The sequence below is a fragment of the Primulina huaijiensis genome, chromosome 5, assembly GCF_012295235.1.
Source record: "Primulina huaijiensis isolate GDHJ02 chromosome 5, ASM1229523v2, whole genome shotgun sequence".
NCBI classification, from domain to species: domain Eukaryota; kingdom Viridiplantae; phylum Streptophyta; class Magnoliopsida; order Lamiales; family Gesneriaceae; genus Primulina; species Primulina huaijiensis.
The window spans coordinates 3,805,457-3,818,813 of record NC_133310.1 but is presented as its reverse complement, the minus strand read 5'-3'; the positions used below and the strand labels follow the sequence as shown (position 1 = coordinate 3,818,813).

General features: G+C 33.3%; 2 protein-coding genes across 4 annotated transcripts in view; one reads left to right on the top strand and one right to left on the bottom strand.

The window, feature by feature from the left end:
• Positions 1-997: 997 nt before the first annotated feature.
• Positions 998-5,200, bottom strand: LOC140976422 (NAP1-related protein 2-like). 2 transcript variants are annotated; one of them, XM_073440558.1, is made up of 10 exons: positions 4,950-5,200; positions 3,466-3,588; positions 3,318-3,368; positions 3,022-3,093; positions 2,796-2,906; positions 2,654-2,715; positions 1,839-1,898; positions 1,660-1,720; positions 1,477-1,518; positions 998-1,343 (listed from the first exon to the last, which is right to left on the bottom strand). In XM_073440558.1, exons 1-10 carry the CDS (start codon positions 5,079-5,081, stop codon positions 1,260-1,262), a joined length of 798 nt encoding a protein of 265 aa, XP_073296659.1. In that variant the 5' UTR covers positions 5,082-5,200; the 3' UTR covers positions 998-1,259. The 2 variants fall into 2 exon arrangements, with proteins under 2 accessions (XP_073296659.1, XP_073296660.1); XM_073440559.1 differs by having other exon boundaries at positions 1,660-1,716; positions 1,838-1,898; positions 4,950-5,197.
• A 4,311-nt stretch (positions 5,201-9,511) lies between these two features.
• LOC140976421 (sister chromatid cohesion protein PDS5 homolog D-like) overlaps positions 9,512-13,357 on the top strand; it is an 11,439-nt gene continuing 7,593 nt past the window's right edge. For both annotated transcript variants that reach the window (XM_073440557.1, XM_073440556.1), the window contains exons 1-5: positions 9,512-10,303; positions 10,838-11,041; positions 11,189-11,370; positions 11,462-11,597; positions 11,687-11,854. In XM_073440557.1, coding sequence (XP_073296658.1) covers positions 10,154-10,303; positions 10,838-11,041; positions 11,189-11,370; positions 11,462-11,597; positions 11,687-11,854 — 840 coding nt within the window. In that variant the 5' untranslated portion in view covers positions 9,512-10,153. The remainder of the gene's footprint in view (positions 10,304-10,837; positions 11,042-11,188; positions 11,371-11,461; positions 11,598-11,686; positions 11,855-13,357) is intronic.

Genomic DNA, 13,357 nt, shown 5'->3' with positions numbered 1-13,357 from the left:
GCCACTAGCCAAATAGGCCAAGTGGCATCCTGCTCTCAGAAATGAGAGTGATTGGCTCCAAATCTCATAAACGAATCATCAGATTTCTTTATCACAACAATAGACATGATTGCATAAAAGGAATTAACGAGTTGAATGAGGAGTCGATTGGGGATCACATCAAGTTTCCGCAAAAGCTCCTCAACAAAATCACCTGGTTTAAAAATCCTGTTACCACATTCAAGAATCACTCTCTTCAATTCCTCTTCCATTTCTTTAGTCAAAACATCATCAGGTCTCTTCTCCAGAACTCGGAAAAACCATTTTTTTCTGGTAACAACTCAAGATTCAAGAGAAAAACAAACTTGAAACTCTTGTTCAACAAGTTTTAACGTGCACAAAATGACTCGGCTTTTGTGCAAAATAGAATACAAGCAGCAGCCTAGAAACGTGGTTTTTCTAGGATTTTTGGTGGCATAGGAAAAGTTGGTTGCATTGTTTTGGAAGAGCTCTATTGAATAGGAGAAGAGCTTTTGGTAAGAACAATCCAAAAGAATGATTTTGCTTTCCTTGCACATACAAAATACTGATCGTAGGACATTCATTATTTAATATAAAATATATTATTATTGTTATTAATATATTAGGAAAAGGTCCATTAAAACCCGTTCCCACCCTCGATCTATTTCCAAACACGCTTCGCAACCAGTTTTAACCGGGTTTTTGTCATCCTTATGTGTGGGTTTGAAGCTTTTTGTCCTGTATTTATTTTAAAATTAAATTAGTTCCGTGTCTATTTATAATTATCACTAACAAGTTCTATTCATTTATCTATTTGAGCATCAAAATGAGTCCTTAACGATACTATTCTCACCATGCATGCAGACCTTAGAGACACGATATACATATCAGAACAAAGGATCAAATTAAAACAATACCCGGAAGATGGATACACGGCTCCTTACTCAAGGATGACATGCACAAATCGAGTGATATGCACTGAACAAGACACGGGAAATATTTTACACAGCCAAAAGGCAAGAGCGACTAAAATCCCGGGTTCATACCCGCTGATGTTTTTACAGGACTATGAAAAACAAGTGACATTAGACTTTATAAAAGAGAGTCAATACAAAATTGCATAACGACAAAAGGGTTTAAATGAAGTAGATTATCATATTTCCTTCTTAAACTTAAGACCGGTTCGCAAACGCTACCGTTTAACAAGCAAAAACCATGAGAACAAACTACCTAAAATATTCTGGTTGACTTACTTTGTCTCAATCTTCAGCTTCGTCGTCGTCATCATCATCTTGTTCGCCATCATCGTCATCACCTTCTTCAGATTCTTCACTACCTTTTCCCTGCAAAGACATGGTATATCGGGATAAGTGTAGAGTCATTTAATATAAATATCTTTCTAAAAATGCTCACAGCCCATCATAATCTATATTCAGTGGGAGGAAAAAGAAATGTACGGCAATTTTCTGCACTTACCTCGTCATCGTCGTCCATCTCAAATTCCTCTTCATCAGCCTCCTACAGGCAGAAGTTAAAAACAGTTAAAAAAACAAAAAAGAAAACAAACAAAAGGCAAGTCGAATATAAAGCCAGCATGCAATAAACTTGCATTCGCTTGTATAAAACAAGCTTGAAAAAAGAGTAAAAAATGAATTGTACATTGTTAAAATATGTGAGAGGATTTGGCCACAAATCATCCTTGATGATTTCAGCAACCTGCCAAAAACATAGGATTCAAATTATAAGAGGAAACAAGAGTGCCGTTGGAAAAGCTGGTTAAAATGACTCAAGTTCATAAAAAAATTGTAAACAAAAAACTGATTGAGGCCCAATGTACCTCATCGTGAATTTCAACCAAATCCCCTTTATGTTGGGTGTCGTTGAACCATGTAAAGAAGCTGAATTGGATAACGTAATTGAAATAAGTGACTAATGCAACATTATAAGGCATGCATGGTGCAAACTAACATATTTATAATTAACTGAAAGGGATCTATATCTTTTAAAATGGATCTGAGAATCAGTAAAGCACATATTTTTCACAAAAAACCCAATCTCAGTGGAAGTACTGAGCTTTAAACAGCAGTATCCACCTATAACCAAGTTACCAACTTATGCTGTCAATATCAATGTTAATGAAGAATCTGTGAATATCTTCAGAATAAAGCAAATTATAAGTAGCCACTTTTGAATTCAAGTTGAGAGCATTGGTGGAGATTTTTTTTAGGAAAAAGGCCAAGGAAAAAAATATAATCGTCAGAGAAATTTCTAGAAACATAGTATCTTACTACATAATTAAGAATTCCAATATAGTAAGTTATTTTGTAAGAATGAAAATTGATAAGGAACATTGATTATCACCAATTCTGTAACTCAATAACACCCTCCTTTACAAAATATTATATCCTAACAGATCCTTAATGGAAAAAAAATCATACAAAAATATGATAATCCCTGATATGCAAAACTCTATTTCTTTAGCATGTTACCAATGATCATAATATAAATGAAAAGACATGATGTGAACTTGTAAAACAGTAATAGATGACTAACTCTGTTGATGAAAATTTAGGACGGAAAATTGTTACGGAACTGAGTCTCGCCTCCTACCACATCAAGAATGGAAAAAAAAAAGCAATAGAGAAGGATCAACCTTTCCTCGGTATGAGATCGCTTGTTTCCTTTCTTATCTTCAGCAACACCGTTAGGAATTCCCTACAACAGCAAGGCATGTACAATGAATTGAAATTCAGTAAAATTTTCATATTCTTTAAATCCAAAACTCGGAAGCTTACCATGCCTTCTTTCCACTTTATTGATGTGGCAGTGATGGTTGTTCCCTCCTCAAGGAAGGTAACAGTCTTTGTGAGCTTAGAATCTTCAAAATATGGATTGGGTTTGAAATTCTGCAGGGAAAACCAAAGAACTATTGTAAATCATCTACAAATTTTTTAAACTAAACCAAAATTTAAAATTTTGGCGACCTAAGAACTGCCACAGGGGAAAAAAGTGGAGACTCACAAATGTAATCGAGTATCCAGATTTAACATCTTTGAAATCTTCCACTTCAAGGTTATTCAAGTACTTGAATATCTAACAGAAACAAAGGAAGCCACTTGATCACATTAGGAAAAAAAGATCATGAGGTTAAATAAAGCATTTGTTCAAGCTTTGTAGAACTAGAACCTTTTGTAAGAGCAACAACTGCTTCAAAGTAAGAAGAAAAGGAACAGTGAAAACAGTACATGTTAAACAAATCATAGCCGCTTCTGTCTTTTTACTTAGTCTTAGAGAAGCAGAAGAGAGAAAACTCAAACCTTCTGGTCTTCTTCAGTCAAAAGTTCACTGAGGGCGGGGTGACTTAGAAACTGCAAAAAGAGGGCAATTTTCAATCACGAAGAAACAGGCATTTCAAGCGGTGAAAGGTCTTGCCAGTATGAAGTTTTCTTTCTCTTGAAGACTAACCGCAGTCAACCAAAAATCAGGAATTGATTTTATGAGGTCATTTCTCTTATCATAGACAGGCTTACGTATCTCATTGTACTGCTGTTCCACTTCCAAGACTTTTTCACTTGCTTCTTCATTGATCTGAAAGCACAAAAACAAACATAATTGTGTCAGTAGTGTCACCAGAATTTTTTATTGCGTATTTCTGATCACTTCAGAATCGATTGCATTCAAAATGAAAAGAGATGCACCTATGTGGCATGAAATCAATCTACTGCCTCTGCAGAAAATAAAATGTACACATTGCCTGTGAAACCCCTTAGGACAATTTATGACACTATCAACGCCGCATATTAACACAGACCAATGTCACCAGAAAACATAATGACAAATACAGACAACAATGCAGTACAAATGTCAAAATGCACATTTAAAGAATGATTGCTTATAGAAACCAAGTATAAATGGAAAAAAATCCACTGGCCTATCTGTGATAGCAATTCTTTAGCAATGTTTAACGACGACGACACTATATCAATATTTCATATTAGCGTTCGCAAGACTAAAGTACTTGCATGAATCGGTAAAACCTAGAGCTAGAAAAAATAACTCAAAAAGAAAAAGTGAAACCACAAATAAAAGCATTTCAAACTTCTTTTAAGCACGCATACACACTTTCTTCGCTGATATGAAAGCGCACACATGAACCTAAGAGATTTAGATGGCTGGAAAAAATTTCGGATTCAAAATCACGGAATTAGGACGCAAAAAGATATATTATTTTTACATTAATCTCCAAAACAATCTTCCATCAATGCAGGCAAAACTCTATAATTAGTAAGAAAGAAGATATAAAAGTCGTGAATGAGATTATGAGAAGCTAAATACTCGATATATAATAGATAAAGTAATTTACAAGAATGATCACTTACACATCTTGATATAAGACATACAACTCTCCCCATATGATTTATGATCTTCCGTATCTTTGACTGCAAAATGCATGCACATACCCAAACCAATTCGAAATATCCTATCAATTTTAAAATGTTAAGAATTTTATAAGATTATTTGACACACATCGTTTGGATGAACAGGCACAAAGAACGAGATATTTCTGGAGCTCGCGTAAGATTGCATATTTGACCCCAAAAAAACACCCTTAATACAATATAATCCCATTTAACTCAGTTCAGAATAAAAAAAAAAAAAAAACCATTCCAGAGGACAATTCTATTAATCAAGCTCATCCACAAATATCAGATTCCAAGGTTTAGAACATTAATCATACTCATTAAATCAACAATGCACCCTTCTCAAAAATTCCTCAGTGCAATAGTATAACACAAGAACGCGATAACATTTGCGTTCTAACAGAAAAGGAAACAAAAACGAAAACCTTCCTAAAAAAATTCCTGAATCTTTCTTGCAGAGGCAGCTGAAACATGAACATAACCAAGAAAAATCAATTCCAGGACAACTGAATAAAATTATATACGTACTTTTTCAAGCTCGTCCTGAATTTCCTGAAGCTTCTCAATAGAAAGAACCAGGTCTCCGTCAACGTGCTCAGCGCCGTTGTTTTCTTCCTCTACTTGCACCGATTTCTGCTTCTTCCCCTTGTCTACCCCCATGCTTCTTTGAAACCCTAAAAATCGGAGGAAGAAAGGAAATCGTTTCGGGTTCCGTTGTTTGAACAAGGGCTTTTCTTAAACCCTAACCCTTCAATGTGGAATAGTTATATATAGAAAGAAATGGAGTGGGCTCGCAATTATCAAAAGCAAAATGGTATAACTTCCAATAAAAGATGAAATTATCTAATAATGTTGGTAAAAATTTGTTGGAGATGATCTCACAGGGTCGTATTTTGTGAGACGGATCTTTTATTTGGGCCATCAATGAAAAAATATTACTTTTAATGTTAAGAGTATTACTTTTTATTGTGAATATCGGTAGGATTGACTCGTCTCACAGATAAAAATTCGTGAGACCGTCTCACAAGAGACCTACTCAATAATGTTTGGGCTTTCATTATGTAATAGTATTTCAAATTCTAAATCGACTAATACTAAAGTTACTATCAATATATCGTATAATGATATTTATAACAATTATGTTGTTATATTCTGTCGTTATCTATTGAGATTTTGTATTGAATTTATCGTTAGATTTCGATGAATGAATTTTTCTTGTTGTAATAATTGTCGTACAAATTTGATTATATATGTAACATTATTCTTTGAAATCACCTTCATAATTTTCATAAATAAGAAAATATTTGTGGATTCATGAGAGAGTAGGTCTCTTGTGAGACGGTCTCACGGATCTTTATCAGTGAGACGGGTCAACCCTATCGATATTCACAATAAAAAGTAATACTCTTAGCATAAAAAGTAATATTTTTTCATGGATGATCCAAATAAGAGATCCATCTCACAAAATACGACCTCTGAGACTGTCTCACATAAGTTTTTACCTTTATGAGATAATCTAACTATTAGATTAGTTAAGCTAATAGATTTGAAAAATATATTATAAAATGTTGTGTCTTTTTTCTTCTTCTTTTTTTTTTATTATAAAGTAAACTGAAAATTTGTTTGACTTCATTTATATAGCGCAATTAATTTAAACTATGCACTTAAGTTTTTCCTAATTTATAAGGTGATATTTTTCATGTGTCGGGTCGGATACGAGATTCGTCTCATAAAATTAAATCAATTTCATAAGAATTCGTGTGATAATCAAAATATTGAGAACTTTTCTATATTTTCAGTTTTGATATTTTAATGGCCTGGAATTTGAGTCCATTGCGTGAGGTATGAGGTTTGAATCTTGTGTGGATAAGATATATGTTGGGAACTTTGTCCCATAATAGGTTTTATCCTATTTAGTTTTTAATTGATTAAGATTCAATATGACTGTATAAAACAATGTATAAAATTTTTTTAAAAATACTTTAAAACATATAGCCATAGAAGGATAAAGCATACTTTTTTGAAATAAAAAAAATCAGTGAGATGGTCTCATGGATCAATTTTGTAAGACGGATCTCTAACCCGACCCGATTCATGAAAATATAATATTTTATATGACGAAAGTATTAATTTTCGTTTTAAGTATGAATCGAGTTGACTCGTCTAACGAAAATAGATATATGAAACCGTCTCATAAATGACCTATTATTTATTTTATACATAGACAATGCGTATTCAAATACATATAATTGTGAATACCTCAAAAGCTAATCTTTTCTAGATTTATCATCCACCAAATCTAATATTCAATATGTTATAAATTTCATCATATTTAATATGTGCTCAATACATATTTATACTATTAATTAAATGAGTAAGTTTCTTGTGAGACGGTCTCACGAATTTTTATCTGTGAGACGGGTCAACCCTACCGATATCCACAATAAAAAATAATATTATTAGCATAAAAAGTAATAATTTTTCATGGATGACCCAAATAAGAGATTCGATCCATAAAATTGATTCGTGAGACCGTCTCACGATAGTTTTTGTGTAATTAAAGTTAAACACCCCATAATAATTAATTTTGGTGTGTCTGTGCAAAATATGTAATATATGTGCTATGTGCTGTGCAAGAGAGATGTCATCCAATTTATAAAGGTGTAGCTCCAAATATTATTACAAGAAAGGTAATGGTGCAGCATGTGCTAAAAATAAACTACTGACACCGACACGCATTGCTTGCTTACAGTTTTTTTTATAACTAATTTGATTTATATTTAAATAGAAATAATATTATAATTATAAAAATTAATGGCGAATCATATGTAATATGAAATTATTACATGTTGAAATTTGATTTGATTATATTTAAATCAGTATCATACCAGACCCGATCTAACGGGTCTACAAGCAGGTCTGCCAAAGTATCTCTATATATGATATAATTATTTTTTTACACTAAATAATTAATAACTTGTTTATAATCTTAGTTTATAAAATTTTTGGATTGAAATCATTTTATTTTATCATTATATGTTTAATATGAAAATATATCATTACAAATTTTTTTGGATATCAATTGAATAAAAATTGATATATTTTAACTTATGATAATATTTTTTTTGTTCTGAATATTATTAATATAAATTAAATGATTTGTTCATTTTTAAATTTTTTATTGAATAAATATAAAATTATATATTTTCGGTAAATACGGGTCTAACTCAGATTGAACAGTAGGATCTGTGGGGCGAGACAGGCCGGGTCTAAAGAAAAGCGGGGTGGGTCTCGAGTTTGGCCAAAACCGCCCCAATCCGGACCTGTTTCTATCTCTATTGGTGAACGATCGTATTTTTATATGAATTAAAAGAAAAAAAATTAATTTTATTCTGAAAAAATCATTTTCCTGTTCATACCAAAAGTTCCAATTTATCAAAATTTTGTTATCTTCGTTCCAAATTACCCAGAACTTGTTTTAAAACAATAATAAAATAGATCGTTGATGTTAACTATATATTTTTGATAAGTTAAATAAACCAACAAATTCTTCAAAACAAATTATATATATAAATTATTTAACATCTTATTATTTCTTAGACTAATTTTGAAAAATACTAATTTCTTGATAAAATTAAAATCATTTATTTGATACTAGTTTAAAATATTTTTAAGTTTATTTTATATTATATTCAGATCATATTTTTAAAAAATAATAATTTTAAATCCTTACATCAAATAATAATTCTGTACCAAAATATATTTAATTTAAACGGTTAGTGGTTTATTGGATTTTTTTTAATTGGGTATTTTCCAAAAAATGCTGATAAAATTTTGACGATCCCCATCTTTGTTAGCGCCGGAAAAGTTGCATGAACATAATTGCAGTGTTATGTTGTGGTCGATTAAGATGTTTGATGAAATTACTGAGCCAAATGTGGATGCAAGGAATATGATGCTTTTGGCTTTATTTAAGGGGCACCATGTCCATGAAGGTGTGGACGGTGGAAATGATTCGATGCCTTGGTTAAATTTTCTTCTTAATGGGTGAACGAAAATGGAGGAGTTGGAGCTAGTGTGGGGAGTTCTTGAAGAGATACAGTGATGCCACTGGCTTCTTGGAATACTCTTAACTCTTGACTTTTCTCAAGAAGATGTGTTGTTTTTTGGGAATTCGGATAAATTATGGAATGGCTTAGGGGCAGGGCCAACCCCGTTATCCGTCAAGTGTGCAATTTAATGTACCTGGCTAGTGAAACTCATATTTAAGAGCATTGAGCCATAAAGTTTTGATTTTTTTTATTTTATCTGCCTTGCTTGATCTGGGTTTTAATTTGCATCGGAGGGAGGGACTGGAGCTTTCAAAGATATCTCATAGTTTTTACTGAGAAATTTAGCTTGGCTTGGATAACTGCCATATTTTGCTGTTACACAGTCAGGTTAATTTGGTTGAACAAAGATTTGCTTTCTCGATGAATGATTTTCTAATTGAAACATCAAACAATGCCGAAGTCTGTTACATGGTTCAGACTTCTAGTGTCTTGGAGCTTATGTGACATTCTCGGAGCAGGAGAAGAAAATTATATTCGGGTTTGATCATATTGATTCTCTTGACCTGGTTTAGTGCCGAATATTTGTGCAGTCACTGGAAATGGAAGGATGTCAAATGAAAAGATGAATGGTTTAGTAGAAGATGCCTAAACCTCCAGGGTGGCGTATGGTTTAAGAGGACAAGGCCATTAGTGACTTTTATGGCAGGTTCTGAACAAGATCATGTGGCGGCTGCAGACACCGGTTAGAAGGAGAATATTTGGGGTGTGGGTGTTGTATACGAACTGCGGTAAGTTGAGGTGATGGTATTAGGCACCAAATTTTTCTTAAAGAGGCTTGCAAGTACAATCCTAATTAGCATAGATTGAGATTTTTGGGCTATGATAAAGCCAAAGTAACAAAGATATTCTGGAGGAATTGAATGCCAGACATATTGGTGGTGGTGATAATGTACATTTTCAGTGGTGTGTACCATATCGCCGGTAGGAAACTGAACAATACTCTAGCTAGAGTATTCAACAGACACCAGGGGAATGNGTTTTTAGATGAAAATTTAGTTACTGAATATTTGTAGCCAAGTTACTGCATTTTTAAATGGCACTGTAATATGTCTAAAAAAGAGAAACAAATAAAGGGTCAAGGCAACTAGAAAATAATGTAAAAAAAATCATATTGTGATTTCATTCCTAATATTGCGAGAATTTGGAAAAAAAATCAGTAGTTAGGAAAGTGATATGAGTGTCATTATTAAGACGAGAAATTTTATAAGAGGAAAAAAATGTAAAGCAGGCAGAAGAGCATACAAACTGACGCAAAGCACAAATATACAGTCACATAACCCAATTTAATAAGATTACAGCAATCACATAGGATTACAGTAATTCCTTGTAATTGCCAGTATCTGCACATAAATTGTTTCTGTTTGAATCTTGAATGCAAAATCATCTTTTTGGATTTTACTTACCGAAAGCCACTCTCCTATTCAATAGCGTTCTTCCAAAACATTGCAAACAATTTTCAAGCATATAAAGCCACGTTTCCAGGCTGCTGCATGTTTTCCATTTTGCACAAAAGCCGAGTCATTTTCTCTCGTCATTCCAACATAAACGATCCTCTTGTGTACGTTTCAAGTTTGAATAACAAGAGTTTTATTTTCCTGACTTTTAAGTTGTTGAGAGAAAATGGCCGCTCCAAGTTCTGAAGAAAGAGACGTGAGCGCAGATGCTTGGAATACAGAAATGGAGGAGGAGTTGAAGAGAGTACTTCTTGAATATGGGAACAGGCTTCTTAAACCTGGTGATTCTATTGAGGAGCTTCTAAGGAAACTGGATGTAGGTCCCAATTATCCCTTTCTTATTTAATTGATGTATCCCTTTATCTTTGTCTATGTTTACTTCCAAAAAGTTTGGCTTAATGGGTCTTTGATACTGAGATTCAAGCTTCGTGAGAATTGTTGATTTTCTTCTTCCTATTCGGAATGTATATAAACTGGTTATCCTTGCTGATAATCTTGTTGTTGATGTGAAGTTTTTTGAGTTTGAAGATGTTTTATACTCACATATTTGTAACATCATTTGAGGAATGTCTCATTGTCAAATCTCTCTAATTCTTAACGATCACCTCGTCAAAGATGTATCCTCTTGGAGATTAATTAATTGCAAATTTTCTGAAGAAAGCAAGATAAGTGTCTTAATTTCAACATACCAGACCGAGGTACAACTGATTTTAATAACCGGATCTTCGATGTGTTTCAGAATCTGATGAGATGATCAAGATTAACATTGTTGGATTTCTTTTATTTGGTTATGTTTGAAAACATTAAAATCAACTCAGTATTCAACTTTGATTTCTTATTGGCCTTTCAGAAACTAGAGCATCTTCTTCAACATTTAATGCAAGATCGCAAGCCATTGATAGAAATGGCACTTAAACCTGCCGAAGAGGCACTAATTTCGAATGCCCTTATGAGGCACAAGGAAGTCGATGTCAGAATTACAGTGGTATCCTGCATCAGTGAGATCATAAGATTAACAGCACCTAAAGAACCCTACGACGAAGACCAAATGAAGGTAATTCTGAGCTTGATGATGTTCTTTCATTTTTCATTTTCATCTATCAGCTTCTGTTGTTTTAAATTACTCAAAAAAAACATTTTATTGTCTCATCTTCTCCAACGATCATGTACGGTTGATAAAATTTATCTGGTTTTTCTGCAGGCTTTTTTTAAGCTTGTTAATACTGCTTACCAGAAATTGCCTTCCCTGGCTGGTCGTGCTTATTCAAAAGCTGTTTCAATCATTCAGACTGTTTCCTCTTGTCAAACATGTGTTCTAATGTTGGACCTTGAGTTGCATGACACAGTTGTTGAAATGTTCCACCTATTTTTGGATGGAATTCAGTAATGCTCTCACACTTTATTTCCTCAATTTTCTATTCCAAACATGAATTACCTCTTCACTTACTGGCATTTTCTTCCTTGCTAACATTAGATCGACCCATCCACAAGAAATTCCCTCTAGCATGGAAAACATAATGGTTCTAATGATTCAAAATGCTGGGGATTCCGAAGAGTTTGCAGTGGAGGCTGCTAAGATCCTTCTTTCTACTCTGAAGAAGGGAAATGAAGTACAACTGCTCTTATTGTTTTAGATTTATTTTATTTACTTTAGTATTTTCATACTGTCTTTTTTATCCTCTCGATTTTTTGCTTTCAGAATGTTTCACCATGTGCCTTCCAGCTTGCGAGAAAGGTATACGAGAAATGTGCCAATGACCTGAAAAATTATCTCCCAGAAGCTGTTAGACACATGGGAGTAGCAGTTCAGGAGTATGATGATGTTGTTATATCGTCATTGCATGGCACGACTCAAAGTGACGACATGGTGTGTTTCTCTAGTAATTAAGCAGATTATTCATCAATGATAGATTAATTTTGCCTTTTAATTAGACTGAAAACAACATGTTTGAAGTTTTAAATTCAGTTTACTTTGAATTTTAAATGTAGTGTATTAGCAAATCAGAATTGTGCTTCCATGTTTCTGACATTCATGTTCTGTTGGAATGATAATTAATCCCAAGATTGGAGATTTATCGTTTTTCTGTTATTTAGTATATCCAAGAGTTTCTTTTCATAGGGATTTGTTAGTTTCACAGTAGTCTTGTTTCCTTTATGGTTGGATTCTTTTTCATCATTATGGGCCATATATATTGTATTTCATTATAATTAGCAAGTCGGATAGGAAACTACTTCAATATTTGTTTAGTTCTAGCCGTTTAGTTGTAGCCGGTACGTTCAAGCCATCCTCCTCTAGTAGGGCTCCTTTGATTTTACCCGATCCAAATTCTTCTCTCAACATGTCTCGTATCATCCATCAAAATCAGCCACTGTCTATGAATAATCCAGCAAAAATAAATGGTTCAAATTAGGGACCATAAAATCAGATGGAAAATTATTTCTTCAATATTCGTTTAGCGGTAGTCGGTACATTCAAGCCATCCTCTAATAGAACTCCTTGGATTTTTACCCAATCAAAACTCTTCTCTCAATAAGCTACGTCTCTTATCATCCATCGAAATCAACCACTGTCTATGAATAACCCGGCAAAAAATAAATGGATCAAATTTTGGATAATGGTTTGATTGGTTATCACTGCGCCAGATTCAGCAAATCCTGGTTACTGGACATGGAAAGTAGATAATCAATAGTCATGAAGTGGCTGATAAGATCAATGGATCCAAAATTTGATTGGACCTATCTATTCTTCAAAAATGCCTCAGGAGATGAATTTTGATTGTAAAATTTATTTCAACGACTTGAATTTTGTTCCTCTATTCGTAATAAACAGCAAGGTAGTAAATGAGTCATGGAGCAAGTTAATGAGCTGGTTCAATTATGGCAAGAAATAGATTTGTCTTGCAGAATATAGATTGGAATAGTCTGCTGACAATATACTATTACCAAATGCTTGAAAACGGTAATTTTTCATTTCTTCGAGGAGTAAAATTCAAAATAGTTCGGGGGAAAATTGTTGGAACAAAGCTTCTCTTTTGGGATGGGAGAAAACTTTAAACGAATTGTGTTACGTTCCACAAATATTGAGAATAAACAACTTGTTTCAGATTTTGGAAACCACCCAAAACTAAAACCACAAGTCAATAGAAAAAAGGATGTGGTGTCATCGGTGTTTATCTTTGAAGACGATGATTGGTGGTTCCAAGGAAAGAAATGGTCTCTACTATCTCTAGGCCCACTTCAAGTCCCCAATAACATCCAAAAATTTTTTCTTCCTGTTCTCAAATCAGATGTTATTCTTTTGCATAAACTCCTTGATCATCCTAGTTTCAATTATTTAAAATATCTGTACATAGACTTTTTTTTTTTTTTT

Coding starts and splice junctions, on each gene's coding strand:
- LOC140976422 (XM_073440558.1), bottom strand. CDS start 5,081: ATGGGGGTAGACAAGGGGAAGAAGCAGAAATCGGTGCAAGTAGAGGAA. Junction 1,721..1,838: donor TTGGTTGAAATTCACGATGA/GGTACATTGGGC, acceptor CCTATGTTTTTG/GCAGGTTGCTGAAATCATCA. Junction 1,344..1,476: donor AGATGGACGACGATGACGAG/GTAAGTGCAGAA, acceptor ATGTCTTTGCAG/GGAAAAGGTAGTGAAGAATC.